The 27,018-nt window shown below is 43.2% G+C and overlaps 1 protein-coding gene across 4 annotated transcripts in view; it reads right to left on the reverse strand.

Annotated features, from left to right (window-relative positions):
• Nucleotides 1–11,545: 11,545 nt before the first annotated feature.
• The window catches only part of C7H6orf89 (chromosome 7 C6orf89 homolog), a 37,200-nt gene continuing 21,727 nt past the window's right edge, over nucleotides 11,546–27,018 (reverse strand). For all 4 annotated transcript variants that reach the window (XM_047558070.1, XM_047558072.1, XM_047558071.1 and 1 more), the window contains 5 exons: nucleotides 20,330–20,484; nucleotides 20,080–20,219; nucleotides 18,672–18,801; nucleotides 15,065–15,188; nucleotides 11,546–12,714 (listed from right to left, as the gene is read on the reverse strand). In XM_047558070.1, coding sequence (XP_047414026.1) covers nucleotides 12,620–12,714; nucleotides 15,065–15,188; nucleotides 18,672–18,801; nucleotides 20,080–20,219; nucleotides 20,330–20,484 — 644 coding nt within the window. In that variant the 3' untranslated portion in view covers nucleotides 11,546–12,619. The remainder of the gene's footprint in view (nucleotides 12,715–15,064; nucleotides 15,189–18,671; nucleotides 18,802–20,079; nucleotides 20,220–20,329; nucleotides 20,485–27,018) is intronic.

Below are 27,018 nucleotides of genomic sequence, written 5' to 3' on the forward strand. Positions count from 1 at the left end.
ATGAATAAAAAAATAAAGGTCAATCAGCAACTAAAAAATATTAAAAAAAAAATGCACCTAAGCTTGCCCTATCCGTTTGTCTTCTCAGAAAGATTATAAAACTTTAGGGAGTCAGGGTCGCCTTCCTTTCTGTAACCCCCAGCCCCAGTGCTTTACCCAGAGACTGACAGGAAGTGGAACTGCTGGTCACTGAGGGATCAGTTGTGGGGTGGCCAGGAGCCCCAAGGCCAGGTCAGTTCTCTCCAAGTGGGGCTGCACATCCTCGAAGTTTCCCCAGCCAGGGAATGGGTGTCAGCAGGAGGAGATGGCTGCTTCCACCCACGCAAGCTGCCCGAGGGAGGCAGAGGGGCCTCCATAGAGCAACGAAGGTCCTGGTCCTGGAAGGAATGGGGGGTGAGTTCACTGAAAAGGACCTTTATCCTCACCCCGCGAACCCAGGCCCAAGGGTGAAGGAAAGCATTAAGTGCCGAGTCAACAAAGAAGATGAAGGCAGAAGCGACACAGCCCCTTCATGAACACGAGCCCTGGTCAGTTCCGCTCCTGATCCAGCGGCCAGCTGCAGGTCTTGGTTTCCTCACCTCTTCACGAAGGAGACGGTGGTCCGAGCCTCTGGATCTGGTCCGGCTCTGCCAGTGCCAGTGGTGGTTTCAAGGACAGCTCTGGAGGCTGGTGGAGCCTGTCACAGAGGAGGGCAGAAGCAGCTCTGAGGGAGGCGGACTGGCCACAAGGGACCGGGACAGTACTCACACAAGTACTCGCTCTGTGCTGCAGGCTGGGCTCCCTCACATGCCCCAGGTGTCTGTGCTGACCCCCTGAGGACAGCGTAAGCCACACGGATTAGGGATGAGGAAACCAAGGACCAGAGAGGTTGGCAGATCTCTCCAAAGTCACTTTCCCAGTAAACCAGGACTGGGATTTGTACCAAGGCCTCTGACCCCAACTTTCGTGGCTGTGCTTCCGAGGGGCATGGTGGTCCTGGGTGTTGGTATGTGCCTGAGTGACTGGAAGGAAGGGTTTACTGAATTGGTTTTTAGATCAGTGCTGTATTTCTTATTTTATTTTATTTTTTTCTAATTTGGTTCTTCAGTACTCTTTCATAGTGGGAGTGAAAAATAAGAATTTTTTTTTTTTAACAGAAGATAGAAAATGGTAGGTAGCTAAGAAAACATTAGTTCCTGAGTAGAACAGTGAAGAAAGGGAAAGTCAACTCAGGAAGAGAAGAGGAATCTCCATCACTGAAAGAACGAAGCTGAGGTTTTGTGGCAAATGTTAAGTGGGTTGTGTAAATCAATACTCCTTTTTGTGTGCGTGTGGTACTGAGAATGAATCCAGAGGCCCTATACCACTGCCACCCCCAACCCTTTTTACCTTATTTTGAGACAGGGTCTTGCTAAATTTCCCAGACTCATCTTGACCTTGCGATCCTCCTGTCCTAGTCTCCTGAGTGGCTGGGATTATAGGCACGTGCCACCACACCCAGCCCCCAGTACATTTTTAATATTGTAAAATTTAACATTGGTTAAATCTGAGTGGTGGGTACAGATGCTGTTCAAATTGAGAACATACTCAGATTATGCAGAAGACAAAAAAAAGGAAAAAAAAAAGTCTGGTCAGAGTTGCCACATCAACCACAGGACACCTAAAAGAAAGAGCACAGGGGCGGGGGCAGCCCTGGGGTGGAGGGTGTGCTGAGCATGCCTGAGGCCCTGGGCCCATCCCGAAGACATGGCGTGGTGGCTGCACAGACATGTGAAAGACAAAAATGAAAGAAAGAAACTTGCTGCTGATTGATGAAAACCACGTCTAAAATCAAATATAATCCAAGGAACAGAAGAAAAATTTCCCTGTGGTATTCTGAGTTACAGAAAAATTTAATAACATGAACTCAAGAAAATTAAACAAAGATGAAATAATGAAATAAAAAGGGAACAAGCTGAGGGTACTTTTATAAGATGAATATGGGAGAAATAGCAAGACACTGAAGAGACATGGCTGGAAAATAAGCTGAAATAGAAGGAAGGCTTGAGATAGTCACAGTGAACGAGGAGAAGAAGATAAGTATTTACGAGGCTGACGTGCTGATTACTGTACCAAGAGGGTAGCTAAGACAAGGATTTTTGGTTTTTGTTTTAAATATTGCTTTAGATGTAGATGGACCTTTATTTTATTTATTCATTTTATGTGGTGCTGAGGATTGAACCCAGTGCCTCACAGATGCTAAGCAAGCACTCTACCACTGAGCTACAACGCCAGCCCAAGACAAGGTTTATGGTTTGTTTGTTTGTTTTTGGTACCAGGCATCGAACCCATGGTGCTTAACCACTGAGCTACATCCCCAGCCCTTTTTATGTTTTATTTTGAGAGAGAGTCTTGTGAAGTTGCTTAGGGCCTTGCTAAGATGAGGCTGATCTTGAACTTGCAATCTTCCTGCCTCAGCCTCCCAAGTTGCTGGGATTACAAGTATGCGTCACCATGCCTGGCAAGACAATTTTTTTAAAAAGGAGAACAACCTGGTGCAGTGGCTCATGCCTGTAATCCCAGTGACATGGGAGGCTAAGGTGGGAGGATCACAAGTATGAGGCTAGCCTCAGCAACTTAGCAAGACTCTGTCTCAAAATAAAAAATAAAAGACTAGAGATGTAGCTCAGTTGTAGAGCACCCCTGGGATGAATCCCAGCAACAAACAAACAAAACCATAGCTATAAGAGATCAAGACAATGCAAAACGACTAAATATAGCATCTAAGCAGAGAAACCTACAAATGGAAAATAAGAAGTACTCAAAAAGAAAATACCAGACATCTTCTCTAGAATGCAGAATGTAATTGCAACTCAAAAGAGCATACTCTGTTCCAGGAAAAAATCCTTAAAGAACAAGAAAGATGGAATTCTTCACACACAGAGAGAAGAAAAATGAGGAGACCTCTAAAAGGGACTCTTAGGCTGGCCCATCTGGCCCTCTGAACAGCCAGTGCCAGATGACAATGGAGAAATGCCTCCAAATTCTGGGTAAAAGAAAGTGTGATGCAAGAATGAGCTGTACAGCCAAGGTGTGTGCAGAAGAAAGACCAAAGAAACAGTCTGAACCAGAGAACACCGCACCAAGGAGCCACCCGGGTGCATCCTCAGTGAGGAAACCAGATCAAAAGGGTAAGAACAACACCCAGGAATGAAGATATGACGGCAGAAGTTCTTGGTGGTGAGCCGCCAATGAGTTAAATAAAAAGCTCATGAAGGGAGACTCCGGGTTTCAGAGCAGAAGGCCAGTCACCATCGGCTCCGTGGATGTCAATACTGGGAGAGCGGATACGCCTGAGACAGGTGAGGTGGAGATGCGGCTGGAGAGCAAGCCATCTCCTCACCGCAGAGCCTTGGACAGGCCACCTAAAAAGAAACAAAAAGAAAACCCAAGACATCTCTAGAATGCAAAATGGAATTGCAACTCAAAAGAGCATACTCCTTATGAAGGTCAGTTCTAGTTTCTGTTTCTCTCTAGTTTCTAGTTTCTTTTTTTAAAAGGGATTTTTAAATATATATATTTTTTAGTCATAAATGGACACAATACCCTTATTTATTTATCTAATGTGGTGCTGAGAATTGAACCCAGGGCCTCGCTCATGCCAGGCAAGCGCTCTACCACTGAGCCACGCCCCAGCCCCTGGTCTTGGTTTCCTTTAGTAACTAATACTCTGAGGGGAATAAACTCCTACTTAAGTTTCTTTTTCGTCTCTTAGAGTCACATAAAGTTAAACTTATGACTTTTATTATTTTTTAAAAATAAAATGTCTGGTCTCATTTTAATAAAAGCTTTTTTATCTAGCCTTCCAGCTAAATAGACCCTAAAAATTTCAGGAACACATTTCACCTAATGTTAGTAGTTATTTCTGGGTGGAGGTTTTCATAAGATTGCACAAACTGTCTTCAGTTTCTCATCATAAGAGTGTATCGTTTTTACAAAAATAAAGTCATTATTATGAAAAAAATAGGATTGGTGAAATATCTGTCTTCAGCATGGTGTCTAGAGGCTTGTCAGTTTGATTTATTAGGAAAGCCTAAAGGATGTGTCATGTCAGAGGAATGTGCAGCAATAAGATGGAATTTAAACTAGGCAAAAAAGGACATAATAAAGTTCAAAAATATTGTCATAAGATAGGAATTACAACTTGTAATAAAATAGCCTGGGGGCTGTAGGTGTAGCTCAGTGGTAGAGCACCTGCTTAGCACGTGCAGGGTCAGCACACACACATAAAAATAGATCAATTAATTAGCTAATTTTTAAAAAAACAATCTAGGTGCAGCTTGATCTATAGATTCAATGTGATTCCAAACACAACCTCAGCAACTTACTGTGTGGATATCAACAAACATTCTGAAGTTTACATGGAGGGGCAAAGGCCCCGAATAGCCAACTCGACACTGAAGGAGAACGGAGGTGGGAGACTGACATTACCTGACAGTCTTCAACTAGGGCTGTGGCTCAGCGGCAGAGCGCTTGCCTGGCACGTGTGAGGCACTGGGTTCAATCCTCAGCACCACATAAAAATAAATAAAGGTATTGTGTCCATCTACAATTAAAAAAAAAAAAAAAAGACTTGCTAAGTAATCAAGATGGCATCATACTGGCTAAAGCATAAATGAATGGATCCATGGAACATAAAAGAAAGCCCAGAAACAGATCCACATAAACAGAATCACCTGCTGTCCAACAAAGGAGTGAAGGCAATACAATAGAGCAAAGACAGCGTGCTAATGAATGGTGCTAGACCAACTAGAAACTGACATGCCAAAAAGTGAATCTAGACACAGACCTGACATCCTTCACAAAAATTAACTCAGAATGGACTTAAATGTAAATGTAAAATACAAAAGCATAAAACTTCTAAAAGATAACATAGCCAAAACCCTAGTGATCATGGGTACAGAGATGACTTTTTAGATACAACACCAAAGCACAAATCATGAAAGAAACAACTGATAAGCAGGGCTTCATTAATTAAAAACTTTTGCTTTGCAAAAGACAATGTCAAGAGAACAAGAAGACAAGTCAAAGGAAAATATTACAAAAGACACATGTGATAAAGGTTTATTATCCAAAATACACAAAAGACTCTTTAAACTCAACAGGAAAACAAGCAACCCCATTAAAAAATGGGCCAAAGACCTGAAGAGACTCCTCACTGAAGATACTCAGATGTCAAATGAGAAAAACATATGATGTCACTAGGGAATTACAAATTAAAACAATATCACTACACACCTGTTAGAATGGCCAAAATCCAAAACACTGACTACAGGCTGCTGAGGACACAGAGCAACAAAAACTCTCACGTCCTGCTAGTGGGAATGCAAAATGGGGCGGCCTGAGCAAGACGATCAGGTGGTTTCGTTCAAATTGCTCCTACGCTTGCCATGTGATCCCACAGCTGCACACCTAAATGACACGAAAACGTGTGCCCAGGGGAGGGGAGCACAGTAGAGGAGAGGGGCGAGTGAAGGTAAGGAGTGAAATGAGGCTGCAGGGTGGCCGGGGCTTCTGTGAGAAGTCACAAGGAGAAAGGAAGTGACATGACCAGCCTGTGCTGTAGAAAGTTCACTGTGGCCGCCACGTGGTGGGACGGTGGGGAGGTCACAGAATCACACATGAGGCAAGAACAGGCAGAATCCTAAAAGGGAAGGAGCAAGACCCTAAACCGAGGCAGTTGCCATGGGGCTGGACATGCGACAAGGAGGCGGAATTCTCCAGGGTGTGGCCCTGATCAGAAGTAGCGACTGAGGGAAAAGAGAAGAGCCCTTGGAGGTTGCCAGTCATTTCAGACATTTTGAGTCAGAGGGGCTTCAGGTTGGTGGAGATGACCTTTCCACTGTTGCATACTCAGGGTCAGCCCTCAGGTGAGAGGTGTGGCCACCATGCAGACTGGAGGTGGCTACCCATGGGCGGAAGGTGAAGTACAGAGCTGAGAAGAGGCCCCAGCGGCAGAACCGTCAGGGAGACCTGTGTTTCAGAGACAGGCAAAAGCCAAAGGAGCCAGGCACGGTGGCGCACACCTGTAATCCCAGCAGCTTGGGAGGCTGAAGCAGGAGGATGCAAGTTCAGAGCCAGCCTCAGCAACTTAGTGAGACCCTGTCTCAAAATAAAAACTAAAAAGGGCTGAGGATGTGGCTCGGTGGTTAAGCACCCCTGGGTTTAATCCTTGGTACCAAAAAAAAAAAAAAAAGAGATGGAAATGGGAAAGGGAGGTTGGGGCAGGGAGTAGTGAGGCTCACACAAGTCAGTATCAAGTGCCACTGAGGGATGAGAAAGAAGAGGACCGAAAACTTCACCACATTAATTGAGGGGAAGGGAGGGTTGAAGTTCAATTTTTCAAGCAGGTAAATGAACAGAATTATGGAATGAATGATTCCTAAACATACATTAGGATTGTCACAAGCAAGAACATACATTTTGTAAAAACCAATATTTAAAAAAATTAACTTGAGTTCTCAGCTGATAATCCAAGTAATCATTTTGTGGGATGTGCTCTACCACCAACAAGAGAGGTCACAAGGAGAAAGGAAGTGAATGATGGCATATCTAAGCCGAAGAATATTAACTATTAAAAAGATGAAGTGGGGCTATGCCAGCTGAACTCTGGGGTGCTAAGAAAGCAAGCTGCAGAAAGTGCCTAGAGTAAGGCCTCATTTTTGGTACAGCAATGACAAAGAACTTTTTCCTGATTTTAATGACAGAACATGGAGGAAATGGAGGAGAGATCCATGGCCGGGTGTGACTGTGCACTGTAACATTACCTGACAGGGAAAGAGGCGGGTGATGTGGGCAAGAGGGGGAAGGATGCAAGTAACAAGGGAAAACAGAACACTAGCGAGCATATTAGAAACGGTCACCTTTATGCCTTTATATAGAACTGGATGTAAAAAAGAGAAACTGCAACAAAAAATAAAGATGAACACACAAAAATGGCTTAACTCAAATCCACACTGAATTAACTGAGTGCTGAGAGTGGCCTGTGGTCTGGTGGTAGCTGGGGTGAACAAGCAGGGGGTCTGGAGTCTTGCACCTGAGCCTGGCTGTCCCCCTGTAAGAACCAAAGACACCCGTGGTTCCACTGTGCCACTGTGAGGGCCTCTGGGCACAGTTCTGTGCAGCTGGCTGCTGAGAAGGAAAAAGGCACCTGGGGGCGTATCTGAATTCTGGGCAAAGGGCGTGGACGGGGGAGGGTATTTGCAGGAGGCTTGAGAATTCGCAGGAATTACAGATCAGAAGCCATTGTGGGCAAAAGGCCAGAATGGGAATAAAGAGGCTGTGAATGTCACCAAATACAGTGTGGGTGAGAATGCTAGAGAAGACCAGAGCCAGATGGAGCAGGTGACCCTGGTGAGGTCCACAGAAGAGCCCACAGATGCCTCATGAGAAGGATGTGGGTACAAGTCTCCCAAGTTACAGGAGAAGAGGAAAACAAGAGAAAACAGGAAATTAAATAATGACACCAAGAATAGGAGAGTTCTTACCAACCAACATACACACTTTTAATTGCAAAAAGTAAAAACTTTCATTACATAAAACTTTAATTTACATACATTCTTTACATGGTGGAGTCTTTACAAGTTCACAGTGTACAGAATTACTGTCCACATTCCGGACTTGAACACACATGAACAGCTCAGGCCAGTTTGAGCATCCACACTTGGGACAGGCGTTTCTCTCTGCTCACTGGGGCCACCCGAACCCACAATCTGGTTCCCTGAAAATGAATTGTGCTGGTCCCCAGCTCCAGCTCCTGAGGATGGCAGGGAGAGGCCTGAGCCCTTGCCTGCCTGAGCCTCTCCTGTCAATCACAGGCTTTCCACAGGAGGGACGGAGGAATTGAGGAGAAAAAGCCTAGGGCAGCATTTTTCTGAGTAGAACTGCAGAAGGAAGTGTGAAGGGGAATGTTGCCTACAATGAGATGCCTGCCAGTGCCAGGCGTCTGTCAGTTCTTGTCACCAATTCTCATAGACAGGCTAGAGTTTTTCTTAAAAAGGGTCTAAAGTGCTCAGCAGAGCTACAGCTAAGCTGTGAGGCAAGATGGCTGCCCAGGATGGCCCCACTGGCCCAGCTGTTGTGAGGTGTCATGGGTAAATGGAGCCTGGCACAAAGCAGGTGTTCCAACTCCCCCATTTCTGCTTGAAACTCAAAACTCAGCTGGGCTCTCTTCTCTGTATGGGTGCCTGGAACCGTGGCTCACTCTTGGCTTGGCAAGTGATGCGTGACTGACGGACACAGAGTGGTGAGGGAAGGGTCTCCTGCCTGTCCTAGTCTTCTCCACAGCTCCAGGCCTCTGCTTAGTTATGTAACATTCCTTCTCCTCACTAGTCTGAAAAAGTCTGGACATTTCTTGGTCTCCAGAGAGAGGAGAATGACAGATGTATTTAGCTCTAATGCTTAAATTATGCAGGGCAGAGAAACCAGACACTGAGGGCCCTGGACAGCAGACAAGCTGGCTGGAGGCTTTCTCCTGCACACCAGCATTTAAAGTCACACTGCACCCAGGGCGTGCGGACTTGGATGTGGTGTGGAAGGGGAAGAGCACCTGTCCATCTCCCTGATGTCCTTTTGTGGGAGAAGTTGCTGGATATCTGGAGGCTGGTGGTGAGGAGGACATGGCTCAATGTGCTTCTGGGGACCTGGCACATTCCTAGAGCATCCTGCCTTTCATTTGCCACCAAGTGGTCTTTGTAAGTGCCTTCACCCCACTAACCTCCTGGCCCTGACGCACCTGGCTCCACACACAGCATCTGCAGGTCCAAGCGTGGGGAGAATCAGAACCTGAAGCACTATTTTAAAGTCCATCTCCAACTCTCTTCTTTTAACCGGTTTTGCCGAGTGATGGGTCACCAATGAAAGGTAACGAGGACCTGTGTACTTGGGCATCCCCTCCATTGCTGGATGAGCTGAAAGCCTAAAAGACCCTTCTGTTGAAAATCTGAAAAAGAGAGACACTTGCCCCCGCCTGCAACCTGGCCGTTTCCCCTCTCCCTGCCATCCGTCCTGCTGGGGAGAATGAGAAGCAAACATTGGCTGGGGTTTGAACACTGGCTGTGGGAGTAACTGGGAAATGTGCAAACTCATTCCAGTCCACCTTCCCATGACAGAGGCCATCACCTGCAGCCGAGGAACTTGAGATTTTGTTTTAGAATAACTGTTCCTACCCTGAGGCCTATGCTGGATTTTAGAAGAAGAGAATAGAAAACCGAGAACTGAAAAAACAAGTGATGTAACTCCAAGGGGACCCACAACTGGAATTGGGCAGAGTCCCTCCTCTGGTCACACATCTGGAAACATGTGGTGACAGGAAAATGGCTGGACACAGTGGTGTTCCAGCTACAACTCACTCTTAAAAAGTTTTCAAATGGAGAGGGAAAAGTGAAAGGATTTTTATAAAAATCACATGGTGAGATTCTTTTCTCTTCCATTTCTGCCCAAAAGAGTTTTAAAAAACAAACCTGCAGAGTTCCTGCTTGCTGACTCTCATCCTTAGGTTCTCCCACTTGGAGGGGGCACACAGAAGTCAAAGAAACCCTCGGTTCTCTTCCTGGGCACCGCTGGGATGCAGCAGGAAGATAATGTGCTCCAGAACCAACGACCCACCTACCTACCTAGCTACGGCAGTTAACGCCTTAGTTTTTTTACTTGTAAAAGAAGTATTCTACTATCTACTTTATAGGACTGGGTGAAGATGAAAGGAAATTATGTATATAGAGGCCCCTGTAAGTTGGGATGGACTAGGACAAGTATTTGAGTCATTTCTCTGAGAAAACAAGCCCAAATCTGCCTCTTAATAATTATTCACAGATTGCTTTGTATTTCACCAAATTGGTAGATTTCTGTTTTCATAAACACTATTTTATATCCCCTCTTCCCTGATAAAATGGAAGATGAATCTGCCTTTTTTCACAAACCAGGATAGGTGTGTAGTCCATTCATTAACTGCTGAAAAGCTCAGGACATTTAAACACAAGTGCTTCAAACTGGTATCAAAGCAGCCTGCCTCCCCAGAGAGCTGATTTCTAGGGCTCCATGTTTTTGTGCTGGGAACCTACATGAAAGCGAACCTGACTCACGTGCAGTCACCTCCCAGTAAGCACCTGACAAACCTGTGAACAAGTCCCTCTTTTTGGAGTTCTGGGGTTTTGATACTGTGACGGGGAGGAGGGGCGTTGGTTAGGTCGACTTACCCTGTTCCTCCATTCCCATTTGGTCATCTTGAGGAGCCTTTCCATGCTGGGTCATGCAGAGACTTTTGCTAGTTCTGTCTAGTGGCCAAGAGCTGACTGGTGGGGGAATCTCATGGCACCTTACACAAAGTCTTAATAACTAGAAAGGGGCTGGCTGGCCACCCTGTCATTCCTATAGGATTGGTAGTTAGTAGATTCTGCTTATGAGAATTATCTTGAAAAGAAAGTGAATTACTTCTATGTATTCAGCGATTAAGAGCAGAAAACACTCTTTGGAGAATTTCTCAACACAAATCTACATTCAAGGTCTCAGCTGAAAAAATGAGTGAAATGAGTAGTATATGCATAAAGCTGCTCCTTGTCTTCAGTTATAATCATCCCTTGTTGAACTGCAGAACAGCTCAGGGGATGCCTTCCAACGTCAACACATGCAAGGGTTTCTTAGTTTTCAAAGTCTGAGCTGCAGTGTGTATTTTATGGGCATTTAAGATATGAAAGGCAGAAATAAAATGGGTAATAAAACACAAGATAATTAACAAGAACAAAACAGATCTCGATCATCAAAACCATTCCTCTGCTCCCTCCTCAGGAGTCCTTTTTTTTTTTTTTTTAACTCCGAGGGTCTAATTTAAGAAAACTCTGAGAGGCCTCTGAAAACCTGTTTTTATAGACTCATACCCCATGTGCAGCAGGGGTGAGGACATGGCAGAAGCTCTGAGGATGTGCACTAGGTTGGCCTCTAGATGATCCCTCATTTAAAATCTCTTAAATCATAACTGCTTAGCAGTCTGACTTTTATATGTACAAAAAGTTTTGTTTTTCCTGTACTCACCCACACGAGGGGCTAATTCTTTTAAGGAAAAATTCCCTCAGGTACAGTTCATCCTAGTTTCATTTAAACCCATGGAGGAGGCTCCGAGTGTTTCCACCCAAAGCTCTGTGAACTCTGCTTGTCCTTTATAAAACCACAAAGAGGCCATTCAAGTGCTCAATATTCATGGAATGTGCAGGAAAAAGTGGCCTGGGAGAAGCGGTGCAGGGATCCTCCAAGGATGAGAAGGACCCCATAAAGGGTCACAATTGCCTTCCATCGCTCCCATCTGCTTCAAGTCCTTAACTCTGACATAGATACCTACTATGTATCCATTTGATTTCTCAGTTTAGTGTGGTTTGTTCTTTTCTTTGTCTTGTGGAGGCATGACCAGTGGCCAGGGATCTAGCAGTGTCAATAAAGGAATAATAAGGGGGAAAAGGAAACAAGAATGTCCTTACTTACACCATTTGAGAAACATATACCAAAAGTACTTGGGGGAAACAATGAGCACAGCAAACCATCCAATCAGAACACAGTTTTATATCATTACAAAAAATAACATCTCACCTTGTTTCCCAGTACAAAGGGAAATCATTTTAGGACCAAGAATCAAAATCAGTTGCAGCCGGGCTGGCAAACACTTTGGGTCTGGAGTTCCTTCCCCAACCACATTACAACATCAACTTTGACACATCTGCAAAACATCTCTGTACAAAGTCAGATCCTAAAGCTCAAACCCAGGGAGGCACCCTCTCCCAGGCCAGCTATCCGAACTCATCCCCCTTTGTAGACACTTGGTAAAAGCTGCAGTCAACAGGAGCAGTGCTGCATCAGCAGGAAGGGCTCTGGCCCAGCCAAGGGAGGGGACTAGGAGCCCAACTTCTGAGAAGCCATCCAGATGAGCAAGGCGGGAAGAGGGGGAGAAAGTATTACCTTAGGAATTCTCATTTAGAATTCTAATCATAATCTACCCTGGCACCACTGAGATGCCCAGAGCCATGGCAGATTGGGAAAACGGTACTCTTCTTAAATGTAGTTCAGTGTCATTTAATCTTTTTTCATTGGTTCTAAATTCCGTTTTGCTTGAGAAACTCCACTGATTTCTTTAGTCAGTCATGGCTTTCCAAAAAGCACACAGGCTAATGTAGCCAGGAAGACACCAGATGAGCAGGCCCATCTGGTAAGGGATGGCTCTGACGTCAGGACCTACTGGCTACCCTCTCCACTGCCAGGGAGCCAGCAGAGGGGAACATGTCCACACAAGTAGAGGAAGGCAAGGGCCCTATTTCCTGCCTGTGGGGCATCCTCAAGCTCATAGTGCCCAAAGACCTGAAAGAGCCAGTCTCTCACAGATGGGTGCTGGCAAAGTCCTGGCCAAGCAGCCAGGCTGGAATCCTTCCTAAGCCACCTGGGAAGTGTCCAGGTTAGGCCCTAGCCATGGTCTCCAGCACACGGTGACTAGCATGTGCATGCAGAGGGCAGCTAACTAAGTGACCAACCCTTGGAAAGTGATTCATCGTTTTTGTTTTTATTTCCCCCCTTTCAACCTGGTTTTCACTCTCAAAGCTGTTCCTGTTTATAGTTCTGCTGTTTCCTATAGTTCTGAGAGAGTGGTTCCATCACAGACGACCAAAGGCTGGACCCCTCTGGCTCCAATGTAGACCTTCCAGTGGGTGGCACCAGCATATCCTTGAAGGGAAAGAGTAACAAAAAAGCATGTGAATATCCGAGAATGGCACACCCGCAGGCACCGAGTCCTGGATGACTCTTACTCTGAAGGCCTTTCAGCTCTTCCTAGCATCTGTACTCCTCACTATTACTAGTCCTTGCTGAAACCTAACATCCAACAGGTAGCACTTTGAACCAAAATGCATTCTCTCCCCACTCTCCCCTGGGCAATCAATCCTCAGCCTCGGATTGAGCTCAAGCTTTCTTTGCAAGATAGGATGGGTCTGAGAGCGGGCAGACCTACCATTCAATTTTCCTCAGGTCATCTATAACATGATTGCATCATAGCACATCCAGATTGCACTAAATCAGCATTTCCCAAATTGGGTTCTGCAAACAATAATGTACTATAAGAAACTCCAAAGAATACAGGTTCCACAGCCCAGTCAGTTTGAGGAACACCAGATTCCTCTAAGGCTTTTCAGTCTTTGGTATAATAATGTGCACAGTGTGTTGACTCCAATTGACTCAAAAACCCTATTTACCAAGGGCTTCCCCAGGAGCTCCCATTCCCTTAGCTGGGGTCATGAGCAATCGGAAGAATTATTCAGGAAACATGAACCTATATTGTTTGAGTGGGCTAGGAAGGAAAACTCAAAACCTTTAACACTTCAGTAATCTGATGATGTGGACATCAGCGTGTCTACAATTAAAATGACTGTCTTTTACAATTCAAAAATTCAAGAGGATAGATCTCATGTTAAATTTTTTTTTACCATAATACAATAACATTAAAAAACAAACAAAAAACTTTTCTGATGGAAAATTTTCTAGAGTATGGTTCCTACTCATCTTTAAAAACTGAGAACACTAAATAGAATTTAACCTTTGCTTCACGACTCAGAAAAGGTTACAATGAGCTGTACTATACTGTGACTGCAGATGCTGTGCCTGACCTGTGTGTCATCCTGGAGAATGCCTCCAAGTCAAGGTTTTCTGAGGATTAGCGACCCACCTGCCCTCCATCTCCACAGGACAATAAACATTTTGTCAAAAATCAAAGAATTTCCTCATCATAGTACCATTCTCGGGAATTCTTAAGGGACTGAAGACATCATCCTACAACCACTGAAGTATTCTCCCTTGTCAGGGTCTTGCTTTTCTGTCCTCATTTTGTATGGCGGCAGCTATAGCCATTGCTTCTATTACCATGACCACTGCAGGTCCCCGCTGCCCTCCCACACTTGGTTCCCCTCATTCTTCTCTCCAGCCTGTTCTCCTCAGTCTCCCAAGCCTTTTCTGTGTTCCTGACATGTGGATGGCATTTTACAGACAGATTTTTGCAATAATCACCCTTCATGTAAGGGTCATTCTAGTATAGGAAACAGGTTCAGAACAGTTTCCATACAAGAATCCTCTTTTTTTGTAAGCATTTCCTAAGCGCCAGGCCAGCTGTGCTCTATTAGTAAGTTAATGCCTAATTTGTGCATTATTTTCATTTTCTACTCCTAAACTAAAATAAAAGTTATGTAACTTGGAGTAAAGCTTGGCATAGTTTGCAATCTGCTCCCCACAAGTGAGGTGAGAGGTTTCTAGGAATTCGGGGTCTCCTGAATGGCTAAAATGAAATCAACTGGAAAACTAATCTGGGCTCTGTCAGGGACTGTTGGCCTCACCCAGGTTTTGTGAGGTAGGAAAAACAAAGAGGTCAATGGTGACACTTGCTGATTTATTTGCTTCTGCCAACAAGACTGCTGTCACACTAATTGCTACTGACAGTAGCTGATGTAAACCTGTTTCTTTGGAATGGATATTTAGAATATAAGGCACAGGATGAGTCTCAGATGGGAAAACATGAAGCTGGAGTCAAGAGTGAGTCATCTGTGTGAAGCTGTGACTTGGCTATGGAACCACAGAGGAGGTAACATTTCTGTGTGTGACCCCTACATACTGCTTTGCATTGTTTTATTTGCAAACAGGTATATAGTTTCCTGGCATCTTGAACTGTCCCTCCCCTGGCTTGCCTGTGCTCAAACTGACATGTAAGACTTGAGGCTCTGCTTGACTCTAGTGGGACATTTGTAAGATGAGGGATTGATCTAAACATTTTCCAGAATTCCTTCTAACTTGAAGGTTCTATGACCAATTGACATGTGCATTCTAAGTACTTTATGTAGAAGACATTTCTCTCTGCTATGTAAGTTATTCTATTTCTAAGCATAAATATATTGACCCTGTTAATAGAAGAATGTTATTTTGACTCTACTTAATAGAAACTTTGGGAAGGCAGTATTTGATACTTATCATATTTTCTGAGTTAAAAATTAAAAAGATTCCTCAGTTGACCCTACCCTCCTGAGACCCTACCTACCAATATCCCCTGGCTCTATTGGCATGGCCACAGACTGACAGTGTCTTCGGCACTGGAAGGGAGGGATGAGCTGCAACATGGCCTCACCGCTGCCGATGGTAAATAAGTCATGCACCTTATGCATCTGGAGGAAAGAACAGGGGCCGGGAAAGAGAACAAACAAAACGTGAGCATCAGTACACAAAAATCCTCACACATATGGCTTGAGTTTCCTAGCAGCCTAAGAGGAAAAAAGAACCAATAACAGAATTCACAATTATGTTCAAAGCACAAAACAAACTAGCTTCTAAGCATGGCATCTCCTGGTACTGAGAGGGTAAAATCTCTTCTATGGGTTCTTCTAAAGAGACACTGTGTGATTTACTCAGCAATATCTTTAATGATAGCCCAGAGCATTTGTTGAATGAGTGCTATGATGTAGATATGTGTCCCGCAAAAGCTTATGTGTAAGACAATGCAAGGTTTAGAGGTAAAATGATTGGATTATGAGAGCCTTAGCCCAATCGGTGAATTAATCCCATCATAGGGATTAACTGAATGGTAACTGAAGGCAGGTGGGTGTGGCTGGAGGAGGTGGGTCGCTGGGGCTGTGCCTTTGGGGTATATATTTTGCCTTTGTTGAGCAGAGCTCTTTGCTTTGTCGAGGCGCTGTCTGAAGCTGCTTTCCTCCACCACACTCTTTTGCCATGATGCTGAACCTTATTCAAGCCCTGAAGAATGGAGTGGGCTGTTTTATGAACTGAAACCGTGAGCCCCAAATAAACTTTTCCTACTCTAATTGTTCATCAGTGAAAAAACTGACTAAAACAACGAGCTTCACAATTTGTAACTATTTTGATTCACAGTTTCAAAGTAGGTCAAAGGCAAAATATCTTCTTGTCACATATATAGGTATATACACATATATAGATATATAGATAGGAGTTGGGGGTTGAACCCAAGGCCTTGCACATGCTAGGCAAGTCCTCTATCACTCAGTTACACCCCCAGTCCTCTTATCACAATTTAACAAAAGAGGTTCTAGCGGAGGCCAACCCTTTGTTTAGTATACAATCTTCTGAGGGACTGATTTAATCCAGATATTCTAGATAAATAGGTCTGCATATCCTTAGGGCACTCTTCCACAGAATATCACTTCTTCCTATCAGGGTTCTGATAAAAATTGCACAGCAGCAAGTTTAAGTTTAAATTATCTGGCAAGACCTGGGTAAGCAGATATGGCATGTTATTAATTAAAACTAGTGACAGTAAGCCTGGTCTTTGATTTTGAAAATGAGAGACGACCAGTATGCACCTGCACAGGTAACTACTGCCTTAAGTACAACCTGATGTGTGCCAGGAAAGGCGTTGTGAAGCCTTTGGATGGGCAGGGAATAGGGACATGGAGAGATGGGACTTGCTCTGACTTTTCTCCCTAGTTCCATGGTGAGAGAAACCCCCTAGAGCCTCCCTTTTCTTCCCTCCTCCAAGCTCCTGCCCACCAAATGCAGAGGTCACATTGGACTCCCTAGGCTTGGTTTTTTTCCTTCACCACTCCAGAATTCTAGAGCCTTGGGTTAGGGTCTCATCTTCCCCTGGGTTCAACCCTGGCTATAAGGTGACATTAAAGCCATTTCACTGGCTACTGCAGTGACAGAAGGAAGCCTGGTATCTGGAGCTGGCCTGTAGCTGACTGGTGCTAACACCAAAGAAGTCCTCATATCTGTAGTCTAGAAAAAATCCCAAAGAAGTCCTAAAGCAAGTGGATATAGTCTTCTTTCATAGGCCTGTGATGGGTGGGATCACATTCCTTCACACCTAGGGTGGAAAGAGACAACAGGAGGGTGCAGGCCAGCCCCGGGCAACACTGGGGAATGGGTGGAGCTAGACTTCACCTCCTTCCCTAGTGCCTCCTAACGACCAGACCAGATCTCCTCTTCTATCCTAAGCCTGTGTTGGGATGCTGGGCTGAGACACTGACTTTACCAGGGCCCAGGACCAGAGATGTGGAGAACAGGGTGGAGTAAAGAGGCTGGGAAAAAGGGGAACTTGGGCCAGGGTGGGAAAACAGATGCTCCAAGAAACCAGACTCAGGACTTTTGCCTTTCAGGGCCACTCCCCTTCCCAAAACATCCCTGTGAACCACAAGATGATTCTGATAGCCATTTGAGTAACTGAATTTACTTGGTTGGCTGGGCTCCTTGGTGCTAAGTGGACTAGTGAAATTATCTTCAATATTTAAGTGGGAAAATTGAGATAAAGGCCCTCGCCCAGAATTATATCATAATTATGAAGATGAAATCATACTAGGGCCAAAGTTCTAGTCAGGGACAGCAGGATAAACTCTGGTAAAGTCTGAGTCAAGAGCTGAGCACCTCCCCACTGCTGGCAGACAGAAGTTCTTACTTCTAGACAAAATGATTGTTTTTATAGGGTTTAAAATTCTTCCAACACAATTCAGCAAATCTGGAGCCAAACAAGAGTATCAGGAGGTTGAAGACACAACCAGGAGTTGGGAGGAAGTCACAGTTTGGGATGTTTGTGTTTGTGTTTGTGTGTGTGTGTGTGTGTGTGTGTGTGTGTTGAACCCAGGGCCTCAAATACAGCTTTACCACTGGGATGTACCCCCATCCCTAAATATTTTCAAAGGAAAATTCATTCTTTTAATTCTTCCAAACCAATTCAAGCTCAAAAATCTTCCTCAGGAATTAAATTCAATAAAAGAACAATTCAGAGAAAAAATAAGTAGATACAAACACAGAACACCTTCTCTCAGTCCACTGATCAGGGACCAGAGTGGGAAACATTGGCTGCAGAGTAGCCTTTCCACCCTGAGTGGGACACCTACCTCCTCCAGGGGTCTAGCAGATCCTCCCCAGGTCCCAAAGTTTTTGACTTCCCAGTTTTTCTTATTTGTTCTTTATTTTGTTTTGGTGGTACTGGAAATGGAACCCAGGGATGGTCTAGCACTGAGTTACTTCCCCATTCCTTTTTATTTTATTTTGAGACAGGGTCTTGCTACATTGTCCAGGCTAGGCTTGAACTTGCCATCCTCCTGCCTCACCCTCCTGAGTAGTTAGGATTACAGGCATAAGCTATGATGCCTGGCTTTCTTACTTATTTCTGGAGAAAGTCACTCTGGGGGTGGGGATTAAAGGAATCCTCCTGATAACCTGCTCTGTGACCTCAGATAAATAACTTAAAATCTCTCTGGGGCTCAGTTTCCTTACCTAAAAAATGAAGAAATTGGGCTATTCATTTACACACTATTCATCTATGGCTTGTCTACTTTATAATTTGGGGTAGGGAAGTCAGACTCACTGCACACTGAAGTCCCTTCAAAATTTACAATTCCACTCCCTTTAATGTAGAAAAGTAGCTTGCCCCTACAATTTAAGAATAGGAAACAGACTTTCAAGGTACCTAACCTTTCTGGGAACATGCATTCATAAGAGAGTGGGCCACTGTAGGTCTTTTGGCTAGCAGCAGGAATGGAGACCTTTGGATTATGTAAGTGTCCCCTCAATTTACCCCTAAGTCAATATTCAAGAAAGGCCTTGAATACTGACACCAATTCGGATACAAAATGAAGAATATTCTAGATTCAAGTCCTCTCAAAATTTCCTACCTTACTCCCCACAACAGGTTCCGGGTGAAGAAGGAAGCACTTTTTTAAGGAAGCATCTTTTGGAAATGGCAGGTGGATAAAAACAGGAAAAAGCTCCCGTAAAATTTGTGATCTATTCAGAGGTCTTCTCCTGTAAAAGTTTGTAACAGAAAAAAGTCACCAGACTGGGTCAACCAGCCTATGTTCATGACTAACAAAGACCTAAGCAAGGGTGGGGAAACTGGGTGGTAGGTAAAGAGGAAAAAAACAATATAATATCATAAGTTCTAGGTCCACAAAGAACAGTCATGCTGAATAAAAGAATTATAACACACAAGCATAAACTCTATGGCCATGATTTCAATGAGTGGGTGGTATGTTTATAAATCCAGTTAAAATGATGTGCAGCGGAAGGAAAGAAACAATCTATTCATTCTATCTTGTAAAGAGATTGCAAAAACAGCAGGCCGGGTGGAGGAAGGGAAGAAGAAAGGAAGGGATTAAAAAAAAAGCATGACCCTTCTTCCCAGTGCAGAGTGGGAGACCTGATTAGCTTGTTAAACTATCTCAAAAATAGAAGGCAAATTTAAAGGGAGGAGGAAGCATTAAGAAATTATCCAAGGGGCCGGGGTTGTGGCTCAGTGGTAGAGCACTCGCCTAGCACGTGCGAGGCACTGGGTTCGATCTTCAGCACTGCATACAAATAAACAAGTTACTGTGTCCATCTACAACTAAAAAAAATATTTAAAAAAAATATCCAAAAGAAGTCTGAAAAAGCTATTTTAATTCTCCTCTGAAACAGTTCTAGGGTGGAAACTGGCTTTTGTTTTCTTGCTAAAGTGCAACCTTAGCTCCAAGGAAAGGGCCAGACTGGGCCAGCCAGCCTATCTTCATGACTGGAGGACATCGAACGTCTTCTGTAGGACACAGGAAGGAACACGGAAACAAACATGGGTTTCAATCCCGATTGGGTGTGCCTGGGCAAGTTACTGAGCCTCTGTGATTCCTACTCTTGTGGTCTGAAAAACGACAATGATAATTTCTTTTCCCCAGAGCTATTATGAGTGTCACTAACAAGCAACAGACACTAAGTACCAAAACACACTGCCAGGAACAAGCAAGTGCCAGGAAATGCGGTTCTCCTGCTCCTCACACTCCTTCCTCAGCCCTCAGTGCTCAGGACCGGTCCTCCACACACAACAATACTAAACACATAATTAGAGGCAAACTATGATTCTATTAGGCAATACTGGTGTTCCCCCATGGTGGGGCCCTCCTTTTGACACATGTTCCATTTGGTTAGTTTATCAGTGAATTCCTCTCCCCTGACTGTATGCTGTAAAGGGAGCGCATGGTGTGAAGTGGGGCAGGGGCTCAGCTGTGGCTCCTGCCTCTTTCCCACACAAGCTAAGAGCCCTTTCACACTCACCAGGGATAAGGAAAAGGGAACCACCGCTCAGGAAAGCAACGCCACCACTTGGCAAAAAACCCTTCAGTGAAGCCTTCTGTCACCTCAGGGTATTGGCACAAAAAATGTTGAATCTCCTCAGACAACAGGGGCTGTCCAGTCTTGGTGAGGCAGAAAGCAAAACAAAAAATTATTTATCATAAGTTTCAGAAAGCTTCGTCTAGCCTTTAAACGATAATCAGTCTGTGGGAGAATCAGGCTTCTTGCTTACCTTCACCACCAGAGGATGGAGTCTCTCAAACTCCTTGGGGATATCCTCCAGGAGCATCACCTTGAGGGGTAAGTTATGGGCACAGCCAGTGCAGTTGGGAGGAATGGACTCTGACTCATTCTGCTCACAGTCATTTGTCCACCAGGGGTCAAAGTCTGACAGAGGGAGAGAGATGGAGAAAGCAGATAGATACAGAAATAACACAGCTGGTATATCCAGCAGCCCCAGGAATGAAAGTGAAAGGAACATAATTTTCAAAGCAAACAATGATAAGCACAAGACCTCTGAAGAGGTACGTGTGAAATAAGTACCCTCGGAGGAGGGAGCAGAGGGTCCAGGGACAAGGGGTGGGGAGGAGGGTACTTTTCTCTGTATACTTTTCAGAATATGTCGTTTAACATGTACATGTATTTCCTAAATCAAATCAATAAATAAAACATAACAGTTGGAAAAAATTTTTTTCTCTCAACATATTCTAACCCATGACCCACTTGTCTGAAATGTCTACAGCACACAGGGAGGAGCAGATGGAAAAGGTGGCCTTGCATCCCTGACACGTCTTCTTGTACTTTGAGAACCTAGACCTTGGCTCACAAGTACAAGTGGGGGCCCAGGACAACTCTGGGAAGGAAGAGTGAGAAAAGGGCACAGAAAATAGAAGGGATGGAGAGAAAAGACAGTACTTCCTAGGGGCCCCTTTGGCACACAGTGAATACATCTGCCCATAAGAACTGCTCCACCCTAGCTCACAAGGAGGTGGGGCTACTATTAACCATTGTTTCTAAGAACCACAGGTTGGTCAGAAGTGAAAAGACCCCAACCCAGACCCTGGTGTGAGTGCTCACTGGCTGCGTGAACCTTTCCCCAGGCTGGCTCCTTCTCTGAGAGGGTTCTCTTTCTATAGTCTTTCCCAGGTTCTTTCTGTTCCTTCCCTCTGACGAATCCTTTTTATAACGCTCTTGTGTTATTTCTTGTTTGTTTTCTGTTCTGGGTTTCATCTGTATTCTCTCAGAGCTGTTTGTTTTAAACTCTCTATTTTGAATCCAAAATGTTTCACAACATGGTTCTGATTAAAACCCAGTCGAAATCAATCCAGAGAGAGCCTAGAACAAAAGGCAAGAGACAGCCAAATGTGGCTGAAGTGAACTGTTATTTAATTAATTCATTCATTCATTTAGGTACTGGGGATTGAACTCAGGGGCACTTTACTGCAGTTCCATCCTCACCCATTTTTACTTTTTCACTTTGAGACAGGGTCTCACTAAGTTGTCCAGGCTGGCCTGGAACTTGCAATCCTCCTGCCTTAAGTGTCCCAAGTTGCTGGGATGATAGGCATGCGCCACTGTGAATTTTTTAAACCAATAAACTCATTTAGAAAACAACTCTTTTTTGGGGGGTGGGAGGACACAAAGTCTTTATTATTTATGTGGTGCTGAGGATTGAACCCAGTGCCCCACACATTAGAGGCAAGCGCTCTACCACTGAGGCACAACCCCAGAAACCAACTCTTCATCACAAAACATTCTCTGTAATTGGCAGTAAACACTTCATCTTGGTTTTCCTTAAGGCAGTAGCAGAAGGATGGGAAATCCTCACAAGATAAGGTCTGTGTCCAACACCATCAGTACCTGGGTTTCCTCGAGGTAGCTGCCCGCTCCCCTCCTACGTCAATCTATCTACCTCTCCTCCCATAGGGCTTTCCAGGACTCTCCAGGGCCAACTGAAGAAACTTCTAGTGCCACCTGTCTCACCCGTTTCAATGATACACTGAAGTTGCAAAGTTATACATTTTTTTCCTTCTGGAATACTTTCAAATGTTCCTTATTAGGAGTAAAAATAATGAATTCTTGCCAAAATACAAGAAGTTCAGGTAATGGATACACCATGAAGCACAAATAATTATGATAACATGTTACAATTACATTCAACATTTCAATTTCCAAAGTAGTTGGGAGGGAAAGAGATGGGGGAAGGAAGCCAATGCAACAAGAGCCAGCCCTGCACTTGCCTTTTCTGTATACTATATTGGTTAATGTTTACCATGTGATTACGGAGGAGGCCTCATTACTTTCATCTTACAGACGAATAAACTCAAAGTTAAGTGACAGAAGTTCCCAAGGCACCGCAGTGCAGCAGGAAAGCACAGTGGATGCGGGCAAGGGGCTCAAGGGAACGCTGCTGCAGGGCTTCCAGGGCTTGAAGCACATGTCACTCTCTTGAGAGCAAAATGAGGAACCGTCATTTTCATCCATCAGTGAGGTTTTTCAGCAGGGGTTTCTGATGTTCTAGGGGCATTATTCCGAGTTGTGACTAGAGTGCCTTAAGAGAGGCTACGAAGAGGAAGACCTGGTTATATTTTGATTTCACCCTTTTGGGGTGAAGGAGTACTGTGATGAGAAGCGAAACATAATGGGAGACTAAGCGGGGGTAGAGGGCTTGAAGGAAAGGGGTGAAATCCAGGGTAGTGATGACCCAATTTATAGATGTAAGCAACAGCACTATAAATGTGCTGGATGACACCGCCCTAGGGCTCCTCATCTAAAGAGCCCCAACGTGGGAGACACTGGCGATCTGCAGATTTGTTATATTTTTCTGCAGTACTGTGAAATATTCCAATATAATCATTCATTATGACAGTCTTCCCAAGAGATGACAGTAAAACATCAAGACAAAGGGGAAACATCCTCTAATCTGTACAAATGTGCTTCACGGGCCAGCAGCAAGCAGCTCTGAAGGTCTTAACTGTAACTTGTTTAATTTTATTATGAGCTTTAGATATTCTTGGTATTTCCAGGTGGAGATCCCATGAAATGAAGGTGCAGGAAGAAGACTCAGTAAAAGACAATCAAAATGGGAAAAGAAAGCAAGGACAGGACAGTACCTTGGGAAGTAAGAGAAAAACCTAGGGGTGATTTTCCCTCAAAGACCAAGGAACACATGTAAATAAATGTTAGTACTAAGTAAAGAATATAAGATGAAACAATGTAAGATGCAGATATCTTGATATGTAAAAATCAATAGCTTTATTACTCTAATCAGTTAAAAAATTAAATGAAAAATGATCCAATTCATAAAAACTAGAAATAAATTTAACAAGGTAAAACTAGGAGCTGGGTGCAGTGGCACCTGCCTATAATCCCAGTTACTTGGGTGGCTGAGGGAAGAGGATCACCAGTTCAAGGCTAGCCACAACTTAGTGAGAACCTGTTTCAAAATTAAAAAAAAAAAAAAGTACTAGGGATATAACAGTAATAGAGGACCCCTTGGTTCAATCTCTAGTACCAGCAAAAAAAAAAAAAAAAAAAGTGAAAACTATAAAATTTTATTAAAGGACATAAAAATAAGATCTCAAAATAAAGAAATGAACCATGTACTATAGTCCTGGATAGGGAGAATAGATACACACATGTCAAATGTTGGGCTAAGGATGCTCAGTGTAGAGTGCTTGCCTAGCATGTGGGAAGCTCTGGGTTCTATCCTCAGTAATACACATACACACACAAAAGATGTCAAGTCTCCCCACAATCATATATACATAAATTTAATACAACCTGGACAGAATCAAATCAAATCAAATCAAATTATTAGTGAAGGCAGGGATGGGAGGAAGCTGTAACAACTGGGTTCTAAAGTTTACCTGTAAGAGTAAATGTGTGGAATAGTAACAGGCAGTATAATCTAGCCCTGCCCAACCACCCTGGACAATACAAATAATTTCCCAAGTATGGTCACTGGCTAAAATCTATGGAGGACACTTCCCTTAAGCACAGAAACAGTTAGAGCACAGTTATGTGACAGACACTGGGCAAATGACCAACTTAAGGACCCTGACCTCTGACTACCCATGGGTTACAAACAGGCTGGAGCCTGTATCCACCTGGGTAGAGGAGGGCAGGATTGGAGGGGCAGAGCATAATTTTGCTTTCTCTATGTAGTTGTCAATATAAATATTTTTAAAAAGAGCTTTACTAAGATAAAATTCACATACTATAAAATGCATGCATTAAATTATATAATTTATCACAAGCTATATTATTCATCCAGAAAAAAATTTTTAAAGCTTAAATAAATGATTCACTGAATATTAGTGAATTTGTAGTTGTAACCATTTACTAATTTAAAAATATTTTCAACACTCCAAAAACAAACTGTACCAATCAGCAGTCACTGATGTCCAACCCCTGCCGTTCCCAGCCGACCCTGAACAACCTTACTCATCTATTTCATTTCTATGGATTTGCCTACTCTGATATTCCACACGAGTGGAATCATACTATATGTTGCCTTATATGTCCGGCTTCTTTCATTTTGCATAAGTTTTCTTTTTTGGTACCAGGGATTGAACCCAGGGGTGCTTAACCACTGAGCCACATCCCCAGTCCCTGCCCTATTTATATTTCATTTAGAGACAGGGCCTCATGACTTTCTTAGGGCCTCAATAAGTTGCTAAGGTGGCTTTGAACTTGTGATCCTCCTGCCTCAGCCTCCCAAGTCACTGGGATTACAAGTGTCTCTACCATGCCTGGCTTGCATAGGTTTTCAAGGCTTGTCTTTGTTGTAGCATGTATTGGTACTTCATTTTTTTAATGTCAAGTAATATTTCATTGTATGGCTATGGCATATTTTGTTTACATATTCATCAGTTCATGGAAATTTGAGTGCCCAGGCTTCTATTACACCTGTGTACAAGTTTTTGTGTGGACACCTTTTCATGTCTCTTGAGTATATATCTAGGAATGTAATTACTAGGCTACATAGTACTTCTATTTAACTCTTTGAGAAACTGACAAACTGTTTTCTAAAGCAGCCATACTATCTGACATTCCCATCAACATGGATCAAAATTCCAATTTCTCCATGTCCAAGCAAACACTTTTTATTTTGCTTTTTTTAAAATATTTTTGTAGTTATAGATGGAAAAAATGCCTTTATTTTATTTGTTCATTTTTATGTGGTGCTGTGGATCCAACCCAGTGCCTTGCACATGTTAAGCAAGTGCTCTGCCACTGAGTTCCAACCCCAGCCCTGCTTTTTTTTTTTTTTTAAATGACAGCCCTTTTCATGGGTATAAAGTAGCATCTCATTGTGGTTTTGATTTGGATTTTCCTGATGACTAATGATACTAATGATGATATATGATTTCATGTATATATTGGCCATCTATACATTTTTAGAGAAATGTTTACTCAAACTCTTTGCTCATTTTTCATTGGTTGTCCTATTCTAAAACTAGATTTTAAGAGGAATAAACAATAAATTCTTTTTGGGGGGGGCAGTACTGGGGATTAAACTCAGAACCCTACACAGGCTAGGCAATCTACCAATGAGCTATATCTCCAATCCTTTTTATTTTTTATTTTGAGGCAGGGTCTCAGTAAATTGCTAAAGATGGCCTCAAACCTATGATCCTCTTGTTTCAGCCTTCTGAGTAGCTGGGATTACACAAATGCACCACCACACCCAGCTAACAATAAATTCCTTTTTTTTTTTTTTTTTTTTTTTTGTGGTGCTGGGGACTGAACCCAGGGTCTGTGCATGCAAGGCAAGCCTTCTACCAATTGAGCTATATCCCTAGTCTAACGATAAATTCTTGAAAACAAAATGAGGGATTTGCTTTACCAGATATTAAAGTATTCTATAAAGCTACAATAATTAAAATAGTAAAGGCAATCCTCATTATTCAGATTCCTATTTTCAAATTCCCCTACTCCCTAAAATTAGTTAACCCCCAAATAAATACCCAAGATGCTTTTTGATCATTCACAGAGCAGCAAATCCCAGCTGCTTTTTTTCCACTTCCCATATTATAAACAAGTATCCTATTCATTACCTATTTTAGTGCCACATTTTTTAGCATTTTTGTGGAGTGATTTTGTTATATAAAAGGGCCCCTAAGAGAGACAGTGTACATATGTTGTCAGAGGGCATATGTGATCTCTCTGTACTTTCCCCAATTTTGCTGTGAATTCAAAGCGGCTCTAAAAAATGAAGCTCATTAATGAAAAAAAAAAAAAAAAAAGTTCCCAAGTATAGTGCTAAAGTGCTACCTGGTTTTCCTAAGTGCCAGAAGGTTATGATATGCCTTACAAAAAAATATGCATTTGTTCTGGAATTATAGTTCTGTTGACCGTGAGTTTAATGTTAATGAAGCAACAATATATATTAAATGAGGGGTTTTTAAACAGAAACATACATAAAACAAAGTGTGTACTGATTGATTATGAAACTGTGGGAGAGGCTTGCAGGTGCTTAACCTGTATTTCTTGTAAGGGCAGTAATCTAGCACTCATTAATCCAGTGTTCTCTGGGACTTCACAGTACATACCTACTATAAATAATGAAAATCAACTGTGGTCCAGATCAGGTAAGCTTTCTCTGCATAGAGAAAAACAAATATATATATACATATACATATACATATATATACATATATATATGTATATATATATGTGCAAAAAGCTTGAGAGAAAAAGGAATATAGAAACAGATCATGTGTAACCCTAATCCTAGCCCTAACCCTAATCCCTGGTACAAAAAAAATATGTAGGGCTGGGGAGATAGCTCAGTTGGTAGAGTGCTCACCTTGCAAGCACAAGGCCCTGGGTTCGATCCCCAGCACCGCAAAAAAAAAAAAAAAAGTACCTATATAAATATATAGAGATTTATATAGATATCTTATAGAAATAATA

The sequence above is a fragment of the Sciurus carolinensis genome, chromosome 7 (assembly GCF_902686445.1).
Source record: "Sciurus carolinensis chromosome 7, mSciCar1.2, whole genome shotgun sequence".
NCBI classification, from domain to species: domain Eukaryota; kingdom Metazoa; phylum Chordata; class Mammalia; order Rodentia; family Sciuridae; genus Sciurus; species Sciurus carolinensis.